This window comes from Lethenteron reissneri, chromosome 62 (assembly GCF_015708825.2).
Source record: "Lethenteron reissneri isolate LAM-NWPU_2019-01 chromosome 62, ASM1570882v1, whole genome shotgun sequence".
NCBI lineage: Eukaryota > Metazoa > Chordata > Hyperoartia > Petromyzontiformes > Petromyzontidae > Lethenteron > Lethenteron reissneri.
In genome coordinates this window covers 4,205,649-4,224,197 of record NC_083840.1, presented here as the reverse complement: position 1 = coordinate 4,224,197, position 18,549 = coordinate 4,205,649, and the positions used below count along the sequence as shown (strand labels likewise).

The 18,549-nt window shown below is 50.2% G+C and overlaps 2 protein-coding genes across 5 annotated transcripts in view; both read right to left on the bottom strand.

Moving 5' to 3' along the window:
- Positions 1–7,548, bottom strand: part of LOC133358521 (protein lifeguard 4-like) — a 42,095-nt gene extending 34,547 nt beyond the window's left edge. For 2 of the 3 annotated variants that reach the window (XR_009757092.1, XM_061576883.1), the window contains exons 1-2: positions 7,240–7,548; positions 5,540–5,654 (exon numbers count right to left, since the gene is read on the bottom strand). Coding sequence is in view for 2 of the 3 variants with exons in the window: in XM_061576883.1 (XP_061432867.1) it covers positions 5,540–5,642 (103 nt within the window). In the remaining variant the exon portion in view is untranslated. Of the gene's footprint in view, positions 1–5,539; positions 5,658–7,239 lie in introns of all 3 variants that reach the window. The other variant, XM_061576884.1, reaches the window with a different exon arrangement.
- A 5,668-nt stretch (positions 7,549–13,216) lies between these two features.
- Positions 13,217–18,549, bottom strand: part of LOC133358513 (transmembrane protease serine 3-like) — a 33,570-nt gene continuing 28,237 nt past the window's right edge. Inside the window, exons 10-12 of one of the 2 annotated variants that reach the window (XM_061576873.1) lie at positions 18,007–18,152; positions 15,548–15,709; positions 13,217–14,251 (exon numbers count right to left, since the gene is read on the bottom strand). In XM_061576873.1, coding sequence (XP_061432857.1) covers positions 14,246–14,251; positions 15,548–15,709; positions 18,007–18,152 — 314 coding nt within the window. In that variant the 3' untranslated portion in view covers positions 13,217–14,245. Of the gene's footprint in view, positions 14,252–14,548; positions 14,596–15,547; positions 15,710–18,006; positions 18,153–18,549 lie in introns of those variants that run through there. The other variant, XM_061576874.1, reaches the window with a different exon arrangement.

Sequence of the window (18,549 nt, the reverse complement as noted above, 5' to 3'; positions counted from 1 at the left end):
ATCAACAAAAACTGCAGGAGATCAACGATAATCATCCAGTGGCTTCGGGGGTGGGAGATGATGCCGGATTTTCAAAAACGCCGGATAATCGCCAAAATCATTACTACTTAAAATGGCAAATTTTTTACGAGGGTCTTGCATGCCGTTATGTTTTCTGGTGTTGTTGAATGTTTTTTTTCTCGTAGCATTTTTTAATTCGTTTACAACGTGAAATTGTCACGGATAAACATGCAAGTAGACAAAAATAAATATCCTCCTGTAAAAAAAAGTGACTGCGCTTACTGCACCGTACTCTTCACTCCAATCTGGAAGACTTTTGCATCATGGGGTGGTGTGTATACACGTACAGTATTGTTTAAGTTGTATGTAGTGTATCATGTACCGCAACATTATTTGACACCTAGTTCAAGCGTAGCTACTTCTTTTTGTCACGCACACACGGTGCCGACAGCCTTTGAAACGGTTTTGCCGGATCGGCCTAGGACCGCTGGATGTTGAAAGCAGCCGGATAATCGATGATCAACTATATAAACTATTGTTTTTATTTTGCCAGGTAAGGCCCCACTGAACTGTGTAGCTCTATTTCAGAAGCGTCCTGGCTGCCACAAATGATAGCGGCTCAAAGTAGTGGGCTCATCATCATCATCACGTGGAAAATTACAGCAGCAACCAAATTCGTTAAATGCGTGACGTTGATTCTAAATGTGGAGGGAAAAACTGGAGGAAACGGAGAAAAATCCACGCAACCACAGAGAGAGAGATACGCAAACTCCAAATATACAGCAGCAGGCGACAGGGTTGAGATCGAACCCACGACCTCCTGTATCCCAGGCGAGGGAGTAAACATCTCCTAGACACCGTGATGATGATGAGAGAGAGACACGCAAACTCCAAATATACAGCAGCAGGCGTCAGGGTTGAGATCGAACCCACGACCTCCTGCATACCAGGCGAGGTAGTTAACATCTCCTCGCCACCGTGATAATGATGAGAGAGAGAGACACGCAAACTCCAAGTATACAGCAGCAGGCGTCAAGGTTGAGATCGAACCCACGACCTCCTGCATACCAGGCGAGGTAGTTAACATCTCCTCGCCACCGTGATAATGATGAGAGAGAGAGACACGCAAACTCCAAATATACAGCAGCAGGCGTCAAGGTTGAGATCGAACCCACGACCTCCTGCATACCAGGCGAGGTAGTTAACATCTCCTAGACACCATGATGATGATGAGAGAGAGACACGCAAACTACAAATATACATAAGGGTCGAGATCGAGCCCACGACCTCCTGTATCCCAGGCGAGGTAGTTAACATCTCCTAGCCGCCGTGATGATGATGAAAGAGAGACACCGCAAACTCCAAATATACATCAAGCATCAGGGTCGAGATCGAACCCACGACCTCCTGTATACCGGGTGAGGTAGTTAACATCTCCTAGCCACCGTGATGATAATGAAAGAGAGACACCGCAAACTCCAAATATACAGCAGCAGGCATCAGGGTCGATATCGAACCCACGACCTCCTGTACACCAGGCGAGGTAGTTAACATCTCCTAGCCACCGTGATGATGATGAAAGAGAGACACCGTAAACTCCAAATATACATCAGGCATCAGGGTCGAGATCGAACCCATGACCTCCTGTATACCAGGCGAGAGAGTTATTATCAAGCAGCAGCCAACCGGCCATTAATAACCCCCCTGAGACAACCTGAACTCAGAATCTCAGTGACTCTAACATGGCCATCGGAAACCCCCTGACGGCATAGCCAAACCCCAACGCCTGGAACCTGATATCTGGCACGGATAATTATGAACCAACTGACTGCTAGACACAGCCGGTGTGATGAGCCCACGACCTCCTGCATACCAGGCGAGGTAGTTAACATCTCCTCGCCACCGTGATAATGATGAGAGAGAGAGACACGCAAACTCCAAATATACAGCAGCAGGCGTCAAGGTTGAGATCGAACCCACGACCTCCTGCATACCAGGCGAGGTAGTTAACATCTCCTAGACACCATGATGATTATGAGAGAGAGACACGCAAACTACAAATATACATAAGGGTCGAGATCGAGCCCACGACCTCCTGTATCCCAGGCGAGGTAGTTAACATCTCTTAGCCGCCGTGATGATGAGAGAGACACCGCAAACTCCAAATATACATCAGGCATCAGGGTCGAGATCGAACCCACGACCTCCTGTATACCGGGTGAGGTAGTTAACATCTCCTAGCCACCGTGATGATGATGAAAGAGAGACACCGCAAACTCCAAATATACATCAGGCAGGCATCAGGGTCGAGATCGAACCCACGACCTCCTGTACACCAGGCGAGGTAGTTAACATCTCCTAGCCGCCGTGATGATGATGAAAGAGAGACACCGCAAACTCCAAATATACATCAAGCATCAGGGTCGAGATCGAACCCACGACCTCCTGTACACCAGGCGAGGTAGTTAACATCTCCTAGCCGCCGTGATGATGATGAAAGAGAGACACCACAAACTCCAAATATACATCAGGCATCAGGGTCGAGATCGAACCCACGACCTCCTGTATACCAGGCGAGAGTTATTATCAAGCAGCAGCCAACCGGCCATTAATAACCCCCCTGAGACAACCTGAACTCAGAATCTCAGTGACTCTAACATGGCCATCGGAAACCCCCTGACGGCATAGCCAAACCCCAACGCCTGGAACCTGATATCTGGCACGGATAATTATGAACCAACTGACTGCTAGACACAGCCGGTGTGATGAGCCCACGACCTCCTGCATACCAGGCGAGGTAGTTAACATCTCCTCGCCACCGTGATAATGATGAGAGAGAGAGACACGCAAACTCCAAATATACAGCAGCAGGCGTCAAGGTTGAGATCGAACCCACGACCTCCTGCATACCAGGCGAGGTAGTTAACATCTCCTAGACACCATGATGATTATGAGAGAGAGACACGCAAACTACAAATATACATAAGGGTCGAGATCGAGCCCACGACCTCCTGTATCCCAGGCGAGGTAGTTAACATCTCTTAGCCGCCGTGATGATGAGAGAGACACCGCAAACTCCAAATATACATCAGGCATCAGGGTCGAGATCGAACCCACGACCTCCTGTATACCGGGTGAGGTAGTAAACATCTCCTAGACACCGTGATGATGATGAGAGAGAGACACGCAAACTCCAAATATACAGCAGCAGGCGTCAGGGTTGAGATCGAACCCACGACCTCCTGTATCTCAGGCGAGGTAGTAAACATCTCCTAGCCACCGTGATGATGATGAAAGAGACACCGCAAACTCCAAATATACATCAGGCATCAGGGTCGAGATCGAACCAACGACCTCCTGTATACCAGGCGAGAGAGTTATTATCAAGCAGCAGTCAACCGGCCATTAATAACCCCCCTGAGACAACCTGAACTCAGAATCTCAGTGACTCTAACACGGCCATCGGAAACCCCCTGACGGCATAGCCAAACCCCAACGCCTGGAACTTGATCTCTGGCACAGATAATTATGAACCCACTGACTGCGAGACACAGCCGGTGTGATGAGCCCACGACCTCCTGCATACCAGGCGAGGTAGTTAACATCTCCTCGCCACCGTGATAATGATGAGAGAGAGAGACACGCAAACTCCAAATATACAGCAGCAGGCGTCAAGGTTGAGATCGAACCCACGACCTCCTGCATACCAGGCAAGGTAGGTAACATCTCCTAGACACCATGATGATGATGAGAGAGAGACACGCAAACTACAAACAGAGGTGTGGACTCGAGTCATGTGACTTGGACTCGAGTCAGACTCGAGTCATGAATTTGATGACTTCAGACTCGACTTGGACTTGCATAACAATGACTTTGTCCCACCTCTGAGGTGTGGACTCGAGTCATGTGACTTGGACTCGAGTCAGACTCGAGTCATTAATTTGATGACTTCAGACTCGACTTGGACTTGCATAACAATGACTTTGTCCCACCTCTGAGGTGTGGACTCGAGTCATGTGACTTGGACTCGAGTCAGACTCGAGTCATGAATTTGATGACTTCAGACTCGACTTGGACTTGCATAACAATGACTTTGTCCCACCTCTGACTACAAATATACATAAGGGTCGAGATCGAGCCCACGACCTCCTGTATCCCAGGCGAGGTAGTTAACATCTCCTAGCCGCCGTGATGATGATGATGATGAAAGAGAGACACCGCAAACTCCAAATATACATCAGGCATCAGGGTCGAGATCGAACCCACGACCTCCTGTACACCAGGCGAGGTAGTTAACATCTCCTAGCCACCGTGATGATGATGATGAAAGAGAGACACCGCAAACTCCAAATATACATCAAGCATCAGGGTCGAGATCGAACCCACGACCTCCTGTACACCAGGCGAGAGAGTTATTATCAAGCAGCAGCCAACCGGCCATTAATAACCCCCCTGAGACAACCTGAACTCAGAATCTCAGTGACTCTAACACGGCCATCGGAAACCCCCTGACGGCACAGCCAAACCCCAACGCCTGGAACTTGATCTCTGGCACAGATAATTATGAACCCACTGACTGCGAGACACAGCGGTGTGATGAGCCCACGACCTCCTGCATACCAGGCGAGGTAGTTAACATCTCCTCGCCACCGTGATAATGATGAGAGAGAGAGACACGCAAACTCCAAATATACAGCAGCAGGCGTCAAGGTTGAAATCGAACCCACGACCTCCTGCATACCAGGCAAGGTAGGTAACATCTCCTAGACACCATGATGATGATGAGAGAGAGACACGCAAACTACAAATATACATAAGGGTCGAGATCGAGCCCACGACCTCCTGTATCCCAGGCGAGGTAGTTAACATCTCCTAGCCGCCGTGATGATGATGATGATGAAAGAGAGACACCGCAAACTCCAAATATACATCAGGCATCAGGGTCGAGATCGAACCCACGACCTCCTGTACACCAGGCGAGGTAGTTAACATCTCCTAGCCACCGTGATGATGATGATGAAAGAGAGACACCGCAAACTCCAAATATACATCAAGCATCAGGGTCGAGATCGAACCCACGACCTCCTGTACACCAGGCGAGAGAGTTATTATCAAGCAGCAGCCAACCGGCCATTAATAACCCCCCTGAGACAACCTGAACTCAGAATCTCAGTGACTCCAACATGGCCATCGGAAACCCCCTGACGGCATAGCCAAACCCCAACGCCTGGAACCTGATCTCTGGCACGGATCATTATGAACCCACTGACTGCGAGACACAGCCGGTGTGATGAGCCCACTGATACGGCCAGTATGAACCCAATTTAACACGTAGCAGGCTTTCGCGACCAATATTATTCATAATCAACGTTTTTCGGGGTTTAGATCTCGTTATTTATAAATGTGTCGCAACCCTCCACCACCCGACACGGCCAATCAGTAAAAATCCACTGACACGGCTGGTATGATGAGCCCACTGATACGGCCAGTATGAACCTCCCGACACGGCCAGTGTGATGAGCCCTTTGTGGCCACTCACCCATGCGGATGGAGACGTGGGCGGTCGCCACATTGGTCCTGTAGCCAAAGTAATTCTTCATGTCAGAGGTCATCATCTCAATCGCCACCTCCATCGCCGCCATCGCCGCCGCCGCCTCCTCGGTGAATCGGTGACCCGGGACGATGCAAAGCCACAATTAGTTCAGCAACAATTGACCCAACAACAATTGCCTCAACAACAACTAACTCAACAATTAACTCAACGACGAATACCTCAACAACAACAATTACATCAATAATGAATTCAACAACAATTAACTCAACTACTCGATTTAAAGCTTCTTTCGTGACTGCAGGGATTCATCTTCTTGGTTCTTTCGGTAAAGTCACGTAGAAGGGAAGTAATAAAATAATAAAAATAAAACATAATAAAATAATTCTCACGACGTTTCGTTCTTCACCTGAGGACGGCTGCTTGCGTTGTGGCCGAAACGTCGTGAGAATTATTTTATTATGTTTTATTTTTATTATTTTATTACTTCCCTTCTACGTGATGACTTTACCGAAAGAACCAAGAAGATAACTCAACTACCTCAACAACTCAACGACAATTAACTCAACAATTCAACAATAACAACTATTACCTCAACAAATCTCAACAATTAACACAACAATCACCTCAACAATTACCTCAGCAACAACAATTACCTCAACAAGAACAATTACCTCAACAAGAACAACAATTACCTCAACAATAACAACAATTTCCTCAACAACAATTATTACCTCAGCAACAACAATCACCTCAACAATTACCTCAACAAGAACAACAATTTCCTCAACCACAACAATTACCTCAACAACAACAATTTCCTTAACAATTACCTTAACAATGACCTCAACAACAATAACCTTAACAATTACCTCAACAACAATTACCTCAACAAGAACAATTACCTCAACAACAACAATTACCTCAACAACAACAACAATTACCTCAAAAACAACAATTACCTCCACAACAATAATTACCTCAACAATTACCTTAACAACAATTACCTCAACAACAACAATTATCTCAACAACAACAATTACCTCAACAATTACCTTAACAACAATTACCTCAACAACAACAATTATCTCAACAACAACAATTATCTCAACAACAACAATTACCTCAACAACAACAATTACCTCAACAACAACAACAATTACCTCAACAACAACAATCACCTCAACAACCACAACAACAATTACCTCAACAACCACCACAACAATTACCTCAACAACAACCACAACAATTACCTCAACAACAACAACCATTACCTCAACAACAACAATCACCACAACAATTACCTCAACAACAACAACAATCACCTCAACAACAACAACAATCACCTCAACAACAACAACAATTACCTCAACAACCACAACAACAATTACCTCAACAACCACCACAACTATTACCTCAACAACCACAACAATTACCTCAACAACAACAATCACCTCAACAATTACCTCAACAACGACAACAATCACCTCAACAACAACAACAATCACCTCAACAACAACAACAATTACCTCAACAACAACAACAATTACCTCAACAACAACAACAACAATTACCTCAACAACAACAACAATTACCTCAACAACAACAATCACCTCAACAATTACCTCAACAACAACAACAATCACCTCAACAACAACAACAATCACCTCAACAACAACAACAATTACCTCAACAAATCGTTAGCGAAGGCTCGCGGTTGAGGCCTATTTTAGCGCCTAAAGCTTCTCGGCCCGACCTCTCAATTAGCGGCAGAGACAGCGGCTTTAATTGATCCCAGTAGCTTAGCTAATTAACACGCCGTTAGCTTAGCTAATTAACACGCCGTTAGCTTAGCTAATTAAGTTGTGGCCGAAATATCGTGAGAATTATTTTTACTATGTTTTATTTGTATTACTTTATTACTTCCCTTCTACGTGACGGACTTTACCGAAAGAACCAAGAAGATGGTCCAAGCAAGCTATGACGGGAAACGAAACTGACCTCGCTCGGATCGATTCCTCGAATCGATTGGACACACAATCGGGGGAATCGATTCCTCTCCCCGCTTGTTCGACGAATCGGGGTTGAATGCGTAGAACAGAGGTCCTCAAACTGCGGCCCGCGGGCCACATGCGGCCCGCCGAGGACATTTATCCGGCCCGCCGGGTGTTTTTACCGCCGCTGCCTGTCTGTTACTTTTTAATTAACTTTTTTACCATATTAATAAAGGGTGTGCCATACTTGGCCCTTCCCCCCCCCCTTGAATCATTATATAAACGGAGTGGTGGCTCTTGTGATCTCTCATTTGCTTGATACGGCTGTCGTGGCTGTGACGGTTCCACCTGAAGACGGAAGCTTGTGTTGCCCTCCGAAACGTCGTGATTTTTATTTTATTTTACTTTTATTAATTTTTTTACCTACGTGACTTTACCGAAAAAACCTAAGAATATGAATCCTTGCAGTCACGAAAGCTTCAAATCCATGCTGGTATATTGTTTTTGTAGCGCTGTATATATATTGGTATTTTACTAATAGCAATTTTGACTCCCTAGGAAACAATGATGTCAAGAAAGAGAAAAATTGACTCGGAGTGTAGGATATTCAAAGAACAGTGAATTTATGATTACTTTTTCATGCAGTACAAGGAAAGAGCTGTGTGTCTGATATGCCAGAATCTAGTGTCTGTGTTAAAATAATACAATTTACGTCGACACTATGAAACTCAACATAAAGATAAATTTCGATTTAAAGCTTTCGTGACTGCAGGGATTCATCTTCTTGGTTCTTTCGGTAAAGTCACGTAGAAGGGAAGTAATAAAATAATAAAAATAAAATAATTCTCACGACGTTTCGGCTACAACGGCTACAACGTGAAGACGGCTGCTTGCGTTGTAGCCGAAACGTCGTGAGAATTATTTTATTTTTGTTTTATTTTTATTATTTTATTACTTCCCTTCTACGTGACTTTACCGAAAGAACCAAGAAGATAAAGATAAATATGATTGTTTGGTCGGAGAAGTGAGAAAAGATAAAACTGAAAAATACATTAACAACTCAGCAAAATACTTTTGTGAAGCAGAAGCAGCTAAATATTTCATCACTGCGAGCAAGTTTTCAAGTTGCCAAGCTAATAGCGTGCACTGGCAGACCATTCGTGGAGGGAGAATTTGTTAAAGAATGCCTTCTTTCTGTTGCCAAAGAGATGTGTCCAGAGAAGGCCGATTTATTTAGTACACTGAGTCTTTCAGGACCTACAATTACATGGAGGATTGAAGAAATGGGAGACAATTTGCATCAGCATTTGCAAAACTCCACAAAAAAACTTTCCTATTTTTCCTTGGCACTCGACGAAAGCAATGATGTTCGTGATTCTGCACAACTTCAAATTTTTATTCGTGGGACGAATGACTATTTCGAAGTCACAGAAGAGCTTGCTGCACTGCAAAGCATCAAAGGAACAACTACAGGAGAGGATATCTATGAAAAGGTTTGCCAAACTGTGAATGGTTTGGAGCTGAACTGGGCTAAACTAGCCAGTGTGACAACTGATGGTGCTCCAAGCATGGTGGGGTCTAAGAAAGGAGTAATTGCTCGCATTAACCAAGAGATGGACAAACATAACCATTCTCATCCAATAGCCATACACTGCCTCATCCACCAACAAGCGCTGTGTAGTAAATCACTGAAGTGGGACTCTGTTATGAAAATTGTGGTATCTTGTGTTAACTTCATTAGAGCTCATGCACTAAACCACAGACAATTTCAGGAATTTCTGTCTGAGATAAATGTTGACTATGAACATGTTCTGTACCACACAGAAGTCCGTTGGCTGAGTCGAGGGAGAGTTTTGAAACGTTTCAATGACTTACTTTCCACAGATTACAGCTTTTCTGCCTCCAGACTTGGCGGGAGCTACACACAAGTCTAACCCGCTCACCTAAGGAGGTACAGCCTCCACCCTTGGCGGGAGCTACACACGAGTCTACCCGCTAACCTAAGGAGGTGCAGCCCCCAGACTTTATGGGAGCTACACCCGAGTCTACCCACTAACCTAAGGAGGTACAGCCCCCAGCCTTGGTGGGAGCTACACCCGAGTCCGAGTCTACCCACTAACCTAAGGAGGTACAGCCCCCAGCCTTGGTGGGAGCTACACCCGAGTCCGAGTCTACCCACTAACCTAAGGAGGTACAGCCTCCTGACTTGATGGGAGCTACACACGAGTCTACCCACTAACCTAAGGAGGTACAGCCCCCAGCCTTGGTGGGAGCTACACCCGAGTCCGAGTCTACCCACTAACCTAAGGAGGTACAGCCTCCAGCCTTGGCGGGAGCTACACCCGAGTCTACCCACTAACCTAAGGAGGTACAGCCCCCAGACTTGGCGGGAGCTACGCACGAGTCTACCCACTAACCTAAGGAGGTACAGCCCCCAGACTTGGCGGGAGCTACGCACGAGTCTACCCGCTAACCTAAGGAGGTACAGCCCCCAGCCTTGGTGGGAGCTACACCCGAGTCTACCCACTAACCTAAGGAGGTACAGCCTCCAGCCTTGGCGGGAGCGACACACGAGTCTACCCACTAACCTAAGGAGGTACAGCCTCCTGACTTGACGGGAGCTACGCACGAGTCTACCCACTAACCTAAGGAGGTACAGCCTCCTGACTTGACGGGAGCTACGCACGAGTCTACCCGCTAACCTAAGGAGGTACAGCCTCCAGACTTGCCGGGAGCTACACCCGAGTCTACCCACTAACCTAAGGAGGTACAGCCCCCAGACTTGGCGGGAGCTACACACAAGTCTACCCGCTAACCTAGCGTCCTCCGGCTGGGACCTAGGTGAGGCTAGCTTGAACACCGCTGGCTCGGTGGGTCCCCGACCTCTGGTCACGCTGAGCCTCAGGCCTTAGAAGGGCTGGAAGGCTGGGACCCAGGGTCCTGCCTATCCAGGACCTATTCTCCCCCAGAGGTCGCAAACGGGTTTTGATTCCTTACCCGTACCCGGCCGCACCAGGGTCGCAAATGGGTACCCGTACCCGTACCCGTACCCGGCTGGGTACGGGAACCTGTTCCCTACCCGTACCGTACCCGAAATGAGTGACAAACGGTTACTCACCGGTGACTCACGGCCTACCCGTACCCGTGCCCGGCCGCACCAGGGTCGCAAACGGGTACCCGTACCCGGCCGGGTACGGGTAGCCGGGTATCGGGTAGGGTACGGGTATCGGGTACCAGGTTGCGACCTCTGTTCTCCCGTGACCACTGGTACCCCTGAGCCTCAGCCCTCAGAAGGGCTGGGAGGCTTGGTCCAGGGTCCTGCCTACCCAGGACCTATTCTCCCCTGGCCACTGGTCACACTGAACCTCAGCCCTCAGAAGGGCTGGGAAGCTTGGTCCAGGGTCCTATCTACCTTCAGCCCGGGGTGCAATGTTTTGCTGTCTTTTCTTAGATTTCTGTTTGCACTTAGTCACATATTCACTTTAAGATGTTTTTTGTTCATGTTTTTGTTTGTTGCGGTTGCACCCTATTCAAGAGCCGAATGGCTCACAGGGCTACACCTAATAAATGAACTTGAACTTGAACAGTGTTCATGTGGGAGAGAACTACCTCGCGCTCTCAGCGCTCGCCCGTTTATACCGGCTTGTGACTGGCTTTGTCCAATCCCACGCTCCCTCGTGGAACCCTCTGATTGGTCCTTACCAATCTGTCGTTTTGATCTTCTTTCACCTCGTCTGGCGGGAATCTGTGATTTCGATCCGCTCTGACCTTTCCCTGACCCCGGCCGTTGGTCCCAAAGCGATAACGCTGCTATCATCTCGACAAATGTTTCAATTCCAGTGATATCGATTAGATAATCACAACGGACTCCACCAGACCCATCGGTACAACCGATCTCATTTGTATTTTATTTACGTTTCTATATCACAATGATACAACACCCAACACGGTCGTCAATAACACCCCGGCTTTCAAACGGAACATATAGATAATAGGACGACGTTTCGAGCAATGACCCTCGTTTTCTTATACCACCACCATCATGGGGGAGGGGGGTGTAGGAGGGGGACGATTAGAATCACATTTTCAAACTGGTTTTCCCCGTTCGCGCAGTTTGTTGTTGTTGTTATAAATTGGCACATGTACACCGTGAAAGTCACACACCATTAGTAGCTAACGTGTAACAGACAAACCCCCCCCCGCCCCCCCCCCCATTCAATAATTACACACAAACGATTTACAGCCCGAATAATAACCTCACGTCATATATCGAGAGAAGACAAATTATATTAAGATTTAAAAAAAAAGTGTTACTGGCACCATTGCATAATGTGGGAGAATGTGGTCTATCTTGCGAGAGCAGTGGACTGTGGCTACGAGATGTTAACTACCTCACCTGGTATGCAGGAGGTCGGGGGTTCGATCCCGGCCCTGACGCCTGCTGCTGTGTATTTGGAGTTTGCGTGTCTCTCATCATCATCATCACGGTGGCTAGGAGATGTTAACTACCTCGCCTGGTCGACAGGAGGTCGTGGGTTCGATCCCGACCCTGACGCCTGCTGCTGTATATTTGGAGTTTGCGTGTCTCTCTCTCTCATCATCATGACGGTGGCTAGGAGATGTTAACTACCTCGCCTGGTATACAGGATGTCGTGGGTTCGATCCCGACCCTGACGCCTGCTGCTGTACATTTGGAGTGTGTCTCTCTCTCAATCATAGCCTCCCTCCGCAGGAATGTCTTCCTTCACCCTCGCCCCCACCCCGATCAGCACGGCTCGTGCTACACGCACGGTGGTGCGAGAGATGTTGAACGTGCACGCATTTTGACGATGTCGAAACATGTGATTCGTGTGTTTGTTTTGCTTGTGACGCGTGCTATGGACACCAAAGGTTGTACATTACTCCGAACATATAACAAAGGTATAAATATAGTTCATTAATCGTGGCATAAGCCTGTGCTTTCAAAGTACATCCGTGCAACATTGTGTTAAAAGTGTGTGCGTGCGTGTGTCTGTATGTGTGTGTGTGTATGTCACCGAATGTGTGTGTGGGGAGCGGTGGCGCAGCGGTTAGCGCCACGCTGCGCTACGAACCCGGCGACACCGAGTTCGATTCCCGCTCACGGCCGCCAACACCGGCGACGATGATCTGAACCGGTCCTGGGCCTCCCCTAGGTCGACTCAACCTTAAATGTTGGCCACCCACCCCCTCTTGTGCCGTGCCGGCCTTCATAGGTGCTGCTACTCGCTAACAGCACTTGCCCCCACAGTCTGTTACAGGCTACACGGGGGATCTTTGCCTTTGTGTGCCCGTGCGTGCCAGACGCGTCACGTGTCGCAAAATTGGCACTAACAAAAACTCGTGAATCACGCGGAGCGTATTAAATAAACAAAATCACTCATTCGATTTAAAGCTTCTTTCGTGACTGCAGGGATTCATCTTCTTGGTTCTTTCGGTAAAGTCACGTAGAAGGGAAATAATAAAATAGGGTGGGGAGGGGCTGGGTGGGGAGGGTGGGGCTGAGTGAGAGGGTGGGAGGGGTAGGGCTGGGTGGGGAGGGGCTGGGTGGGGAGGGTGGGGAGGGGAGGGTGGGGAGGGTTGGGAGAGCTTGGGTGGGGAGGGTGGGGAGGGTGGGGAGGGTTGGGAGGGTCTGGGTGGGGAGGGGGGGGCTGGGTGGGGGTTGGGAGGGGAGGGGCTGGGTGGGGAGGGGCTGGTCACCCCGTGGTGCCCTTATAAAACTCAACGTTTCACCTACTCACGCCGGCTTGTGCCCGCCCTCACAGTCGGCCATATTTGCGGAATACACCACGCCGCCGTTGACCCTGCAGGCCATTGACCGAGCAACCCGACGTTCCTACCAGCTCCCTCCGCAGGACAATGTGTTTAATGAAGGCTCACACAGACAAAGGTGCCCCGTATAGCATTCGGGCCGGCACGGCACACACGAGGCGGCGGGGGGGGGCAGCATCGCCAGTGTATAGTGTAGAGTATAGTGTAGTGTGTAGTGTATAGTGTAGTGTATAGTAGTGGAGTGTAAAGTGTAGTGTATAGTGGGACCCACTTACTCACGGACTCACTCACTCATTGACTCACTCACTCACCGACGCACTCACTTACTCACCGACTCACTCACTCACGGACTCACTCACTCACTCACGGACTCACTCACTCAGGACTCACTCACCGACTCACTCACTCACCGACTCACTCACTCACCGACTCACTCACTCGCTCACCGACTCACTCACTCACCGACTCACTCACTCACCGACTCACTCACCGACTCACTCACCGACTCACTCACTCACCGACTCACTCACCGACTCACTCACTCACCGACTCACTCACTCACCGACTCACTCACTCACTCACCGACTCACTCACCAACAAACTCACTCACGGACTCACTCACTCACCGACTCACTCACTCACTCACCGACTCACTCACTCACCGACTCACTCACTCACCGACTCACTCACTCACCGACTCACTCACTCACCGACCCACTCACTCACTCACTCACGGACTCACTCACTCACCGACCCACTCACTCACCGACTCACTCACCAACCAACTCACTCACGGACTCACTCACTCACCCACTCACTCACTCCCCCCTTCCCCGCCCGAGAACTGAGGTCCACTTGGAGTGATCCCCGGAGCAGAGTGGATGTTGCAGGCAGAGAAGACACGGGGGTCTCATGCCTACACACGCACACAGACAACAAGGGTGAGTGGGTAGGTGAGTGGGTAGGTGAGTGGGTAGGTGAGTGGGTGGGTGAGTAGGTGGGTGAGTAGGTGAGTGGGTAGGTGAGTGGGTAGGTGAGTGGGTAGGTGAGTGGGTATGTGAGTGGGTAGGTGACTGGGTAGGTGACTGGGTAGGTGAGTAGGTGAGTGGGTAGGTGAGTGGGTAGGTCAGTAGGTATGTGAGTGGGTAGGTGAGTGGGTAGATGAGTAGGTGAGTGGGTAGGTGAGTGGGTAGGTGAGTGGGTAGGTGAGTAAGGAGCAGAGTGGATGTTACAGGCAGAGAAGACCTGGGGGTCTCATGCCCACACACGCACACAGACAACAAGGGTGGGTGAGTAGGTGAGTGGGTAGGTGAGTGGGTGGGTGAGTAGGTGGGTGAGTAGGTGAGTGGGTAGGTGAGTGGGTAGGTGAGTGGGTAGGTGAGTGGGTGGGTGAGTAGGTGAGTGAGTAGGTGAGTGGGTAGGTGAGTGGGTAGGTGAGTGGGTAGGTGAGTGGGTAGGTGAGAAACGAGCAGAGTGGAGTGGGGGTCTCATGCCTATACACGCACACAGACAACAAGGGTGGGTGAGCGGGTGGTGAGCGGTGGGCGACTCACGTCCACGGTGCTGAATGAGCGAGCGGGTGACTGAGCGAGCGAGCGGGTGACCGAGTAAGTGAGCGAGTGAGCGAGCGAGTGACCGAGTGAGCGAGCGAGTGAGCGAGCAAGTAGGTGAGCGAGTGACCGAGTGACCGAGCGAGCGAGCAAGTGAGCGAGCGAGCGAGTGACTGAGTGAGCGAGTGAGTGAGCGAGCGAGCGAGTGTGCGAGTGAGTGAGCGAGTGACCGAGTGAGTGAGAAAGTGAGTGAGCGAGCGAGTGACCGAGTGAGCGAGCGAGCGGGTGACCGAGTGAGCGAGCGAGTGACTGAGTGAGCGAGTGAGTGAGTGAGCGAGCGAGTGACCGAGTGAGCGAACGAGTGACCGAGTGAGTGAGCAAGTGAGTGAGCGAGCGAGCGAGTGACCGAGTGAGCGAGCGAGCGGGTGACCGAGTGAGTGAGCGAGTGGGTGAGCGAGCGAGCGAGTGAGCGAGCGAGTGGGCGAGTGAGCGAACGGGTGACCGAGTGAGCGAGCGAGCGGGCGAGTGAGCGAGCGGGTGAGCGAGCGGGTGACCGAGTGAACGAGTGAGCGAGCGAGTGAGCGAGCGGGTGACCGAGTGAGCGAGCGAGTGGGCGAGCGAACGAGCGAGCGAGTGTGCCGTCGAGTGGGCGAGCGACTCACGTCCATGGTGGAGTAGACCCACTCCGTCATGGAGGAGACGCGCGAGTAGACCCCGGGTTGGTTCTTCCGCGCGCACCCCTCCCCCCAGCTGGTGGCCCCCACGAGACGGAAGGCAGTGCCCCCCTCCCCCTCCAAGCACACCAGGGGCCCCCCACTGTCACCCTACAAACGGAGAAAGAGGGGGGAGGGAGAATTGATCAAGCTACCATACTGTCTCTAGATTTGAAGCTTTCGTGACTGCAAGGATTCATATTCTTAGGTTTTTTCGGTAAAGTCACGTAGGTAAAACATTAAAAATAATAAAAGTAAAATAAAAATAAAATAAAAATCACGACGTTTCGGAGGCAACACAAGCTTCCGTCTTCAGGTGGAACCGTCACAGCACGACTGCTGTATCAAGTGAGAGAAATTCCAAGAAAACAGTCCTTGTATATATAATAACAGTCTTGGAGACGACTTCTGGAATCCGTCCTTTTATTCACTTAGGGTACAATTACTCCCCGCTGCTGATAGACAACGTGAAGTGGACAGATAGACCGAGAGAGACGCACGGCCACGCGGCAACTCGGAGCCCCGCTCCCGCGTGACCCCTTCCTCCGTTCGTTCCTGTTCTGACCACGTGTCGTTCGTCTCCACCTCTATTTAATACCCGGGTCACGTGGTACGATTCAGCCAATCCTCGTTAGCCTGCATCGAATCTTCCAGGCTCCCTCGTCAGCTCCCGGGACCACGCGCCTGACTCATCTCCCCATTGGCTGAGGCCAAAGCCAGCAGAACCAATCCCCACAGCTGTCACCCTTCCATCACGTCAGGGCCATGCCCCCAGGCTTCCCCCCATTGGCTGTAGACCAGGACCAGCAGAGCCAATCACCATGACGAGTTGTGATACGTCAGTGAGCCGGATATAGCCTCTTATTACATCTATATACTGGTTGAGGGTGGGAGGAGCCAAGGTAGGCCCTGGATATTATTTCTGTGAGGTTCGGTGCGGCTGAAGCACGCTGTTAGGAATGAGCCTTTGTTGTGTAAACTAGGTGCGGCTGATGTAAAGGTGCGTGTAAAAGGGACTGAGCCTTTTTGTTATGTAGAGGTGGTGCGGCTGAAATCGCTGCCAGGAAATGAGTCTTTGTTGTGTAGAATGGTTGACTGATCCTTTTGTTATGTAGAGGTGGTGCGGCTGAAATCGCTGCCAGGAAATGAGTCTTTGTTGTGTAGAATGGTTGACTGAGCCTTTTGTTATGTAGAGGTGGTGCGGCTGAAATCGCTGCCAGGAAATGAGTCTTTGTTGTGTAGAATAGTTTACTGAGCCTTTTGTTATGTAGAGGTGATGCGGCTGAAATCGCTGCCAGGAAATGAGTCTTTGTTGTGTAGAATGGTTGACTGAGCCTTTTGTTATGTAGAGGTGATGCGGCTGAAATCGCTGCCAGGAAATGAGTCTTTGTTGTGTAGAATGGTTGACTGAGCCTTTTGTTATGTAGAGGTGGTGCGGCTGAAATCGCTGCCAGGAATGCTCCAAATATGTGTAGTTAAATCTTTTTTGCATGGTTAATAACATCTTTCCAATTAAATATTTTACTTTCATTAATTTTTATTTTTTACCTACGTGACTTTACCGAAAAAAACCTAAGAATATACTGCCTCTACTTGATTACTGTGACATCGCATACAAATCAGCCCCCAGTACTGTACTGAAGAGGCCTGACCCAATTGATCACTCGGCCCTAAGATTTGCATTGAACCGCCCATATAGGACCCACCACTACGATTTCTACATTGGGTCAAACTTAACATCTCTGAATGTTCGACGGCTTGTGCGCCAGATCTTATTTATTCACGAAGTACTTACAAACAAAATCAGCAGACTACGCGCTGGATCTCCTCGCTGTTTCGAAGAACAAACGTGACCTAAGGTCTTCGCTCGTTCACCAGCTTCACGTTCCCGATTGCCGCACAAACACTGGAGGAAAGGCCTTTGATGTTGATGATGCCCACGGGGGCCTGGAATGCTATCGCTTGAACATTTACAGCGGCGGTCAAAATATTATTGAATGATCATCTCTAGCGCGCCACCCAGGGTGAGAATAGTTATTTATCGGAGGGAGGATGGGGGATGGATAGGATGAGGGGGGAGCAGGGAGAAGGGGGGAGGAGGAGGGAGGGAGGAGGAGGAGGAAGAGGAGGGAGGGGGAGGAGGGAGGATGGGGGATGGATAGGATGAGGGGGGAGGAGGGAGAAGGGGGGAGGAGGAGGGAGGGAGGAGGAGGTAGGGGGAGGATGGGGGAGGAGGAGGGAGGGAAGGGAAGGAGGGAGGAGGGAGGGGGAGGAGGGAGGGGGAGGGGGGAGGAAGGGGGGAGGGAGGGGGGAGGGAGGAGGATGGGGGAGCAGGAGGGAGAAGGGGGAGGATTAGGGAGGAGGAGGAGAGGGTGGGTGGGGGGAGTGGGGGGTGGAGTGTCCCGCACCTGGCAGGCGTCGATCTTCCCCGCGAGGAACCCTGCGCACAGCATGCGAGCGGTGACGCTGTTGGCGTAGACCGTGGGCCCGTTGCACACCGACGTGGAGATGAGCGACACCTTCGCCTCCTGCAGCGACTCGGGCACCACAGAACCTGGGGGGGGGGTCAAGGTGGACGTAGCAAAGACAAAGGTCCCCCGTGTAGCCTCAATAGAATTTCGGGGCAAGTGTCGTCGGCGAGTAGCGGCAGCGACGATTGAAGGCTGCCACGGTCCGGGAAGGGCGTGGTGGCCATGCCCGGCCGCCTTTGTCTCCCCGGCGATGGGTGAAGGTGGACACAAAGGCATAGGTGCCCTGTGTAGCCTCAATGGGCTTTCGGGGCAAGTGCTTTGGTGAGTGAGTGGGTGAGTGGAGTGTGGGAGTGGGTGAGTGAGTGGGTGAGTGAGTGTGTGAGTGAGTGAGTGGGTGAGTGAGTGAGTGAGTGGGTGGGTGGGTGGGTGAGTGAGTGAATGAGTGCATGAGTGAGTGGGTGAGTGAGCGAGTGAGTGAGT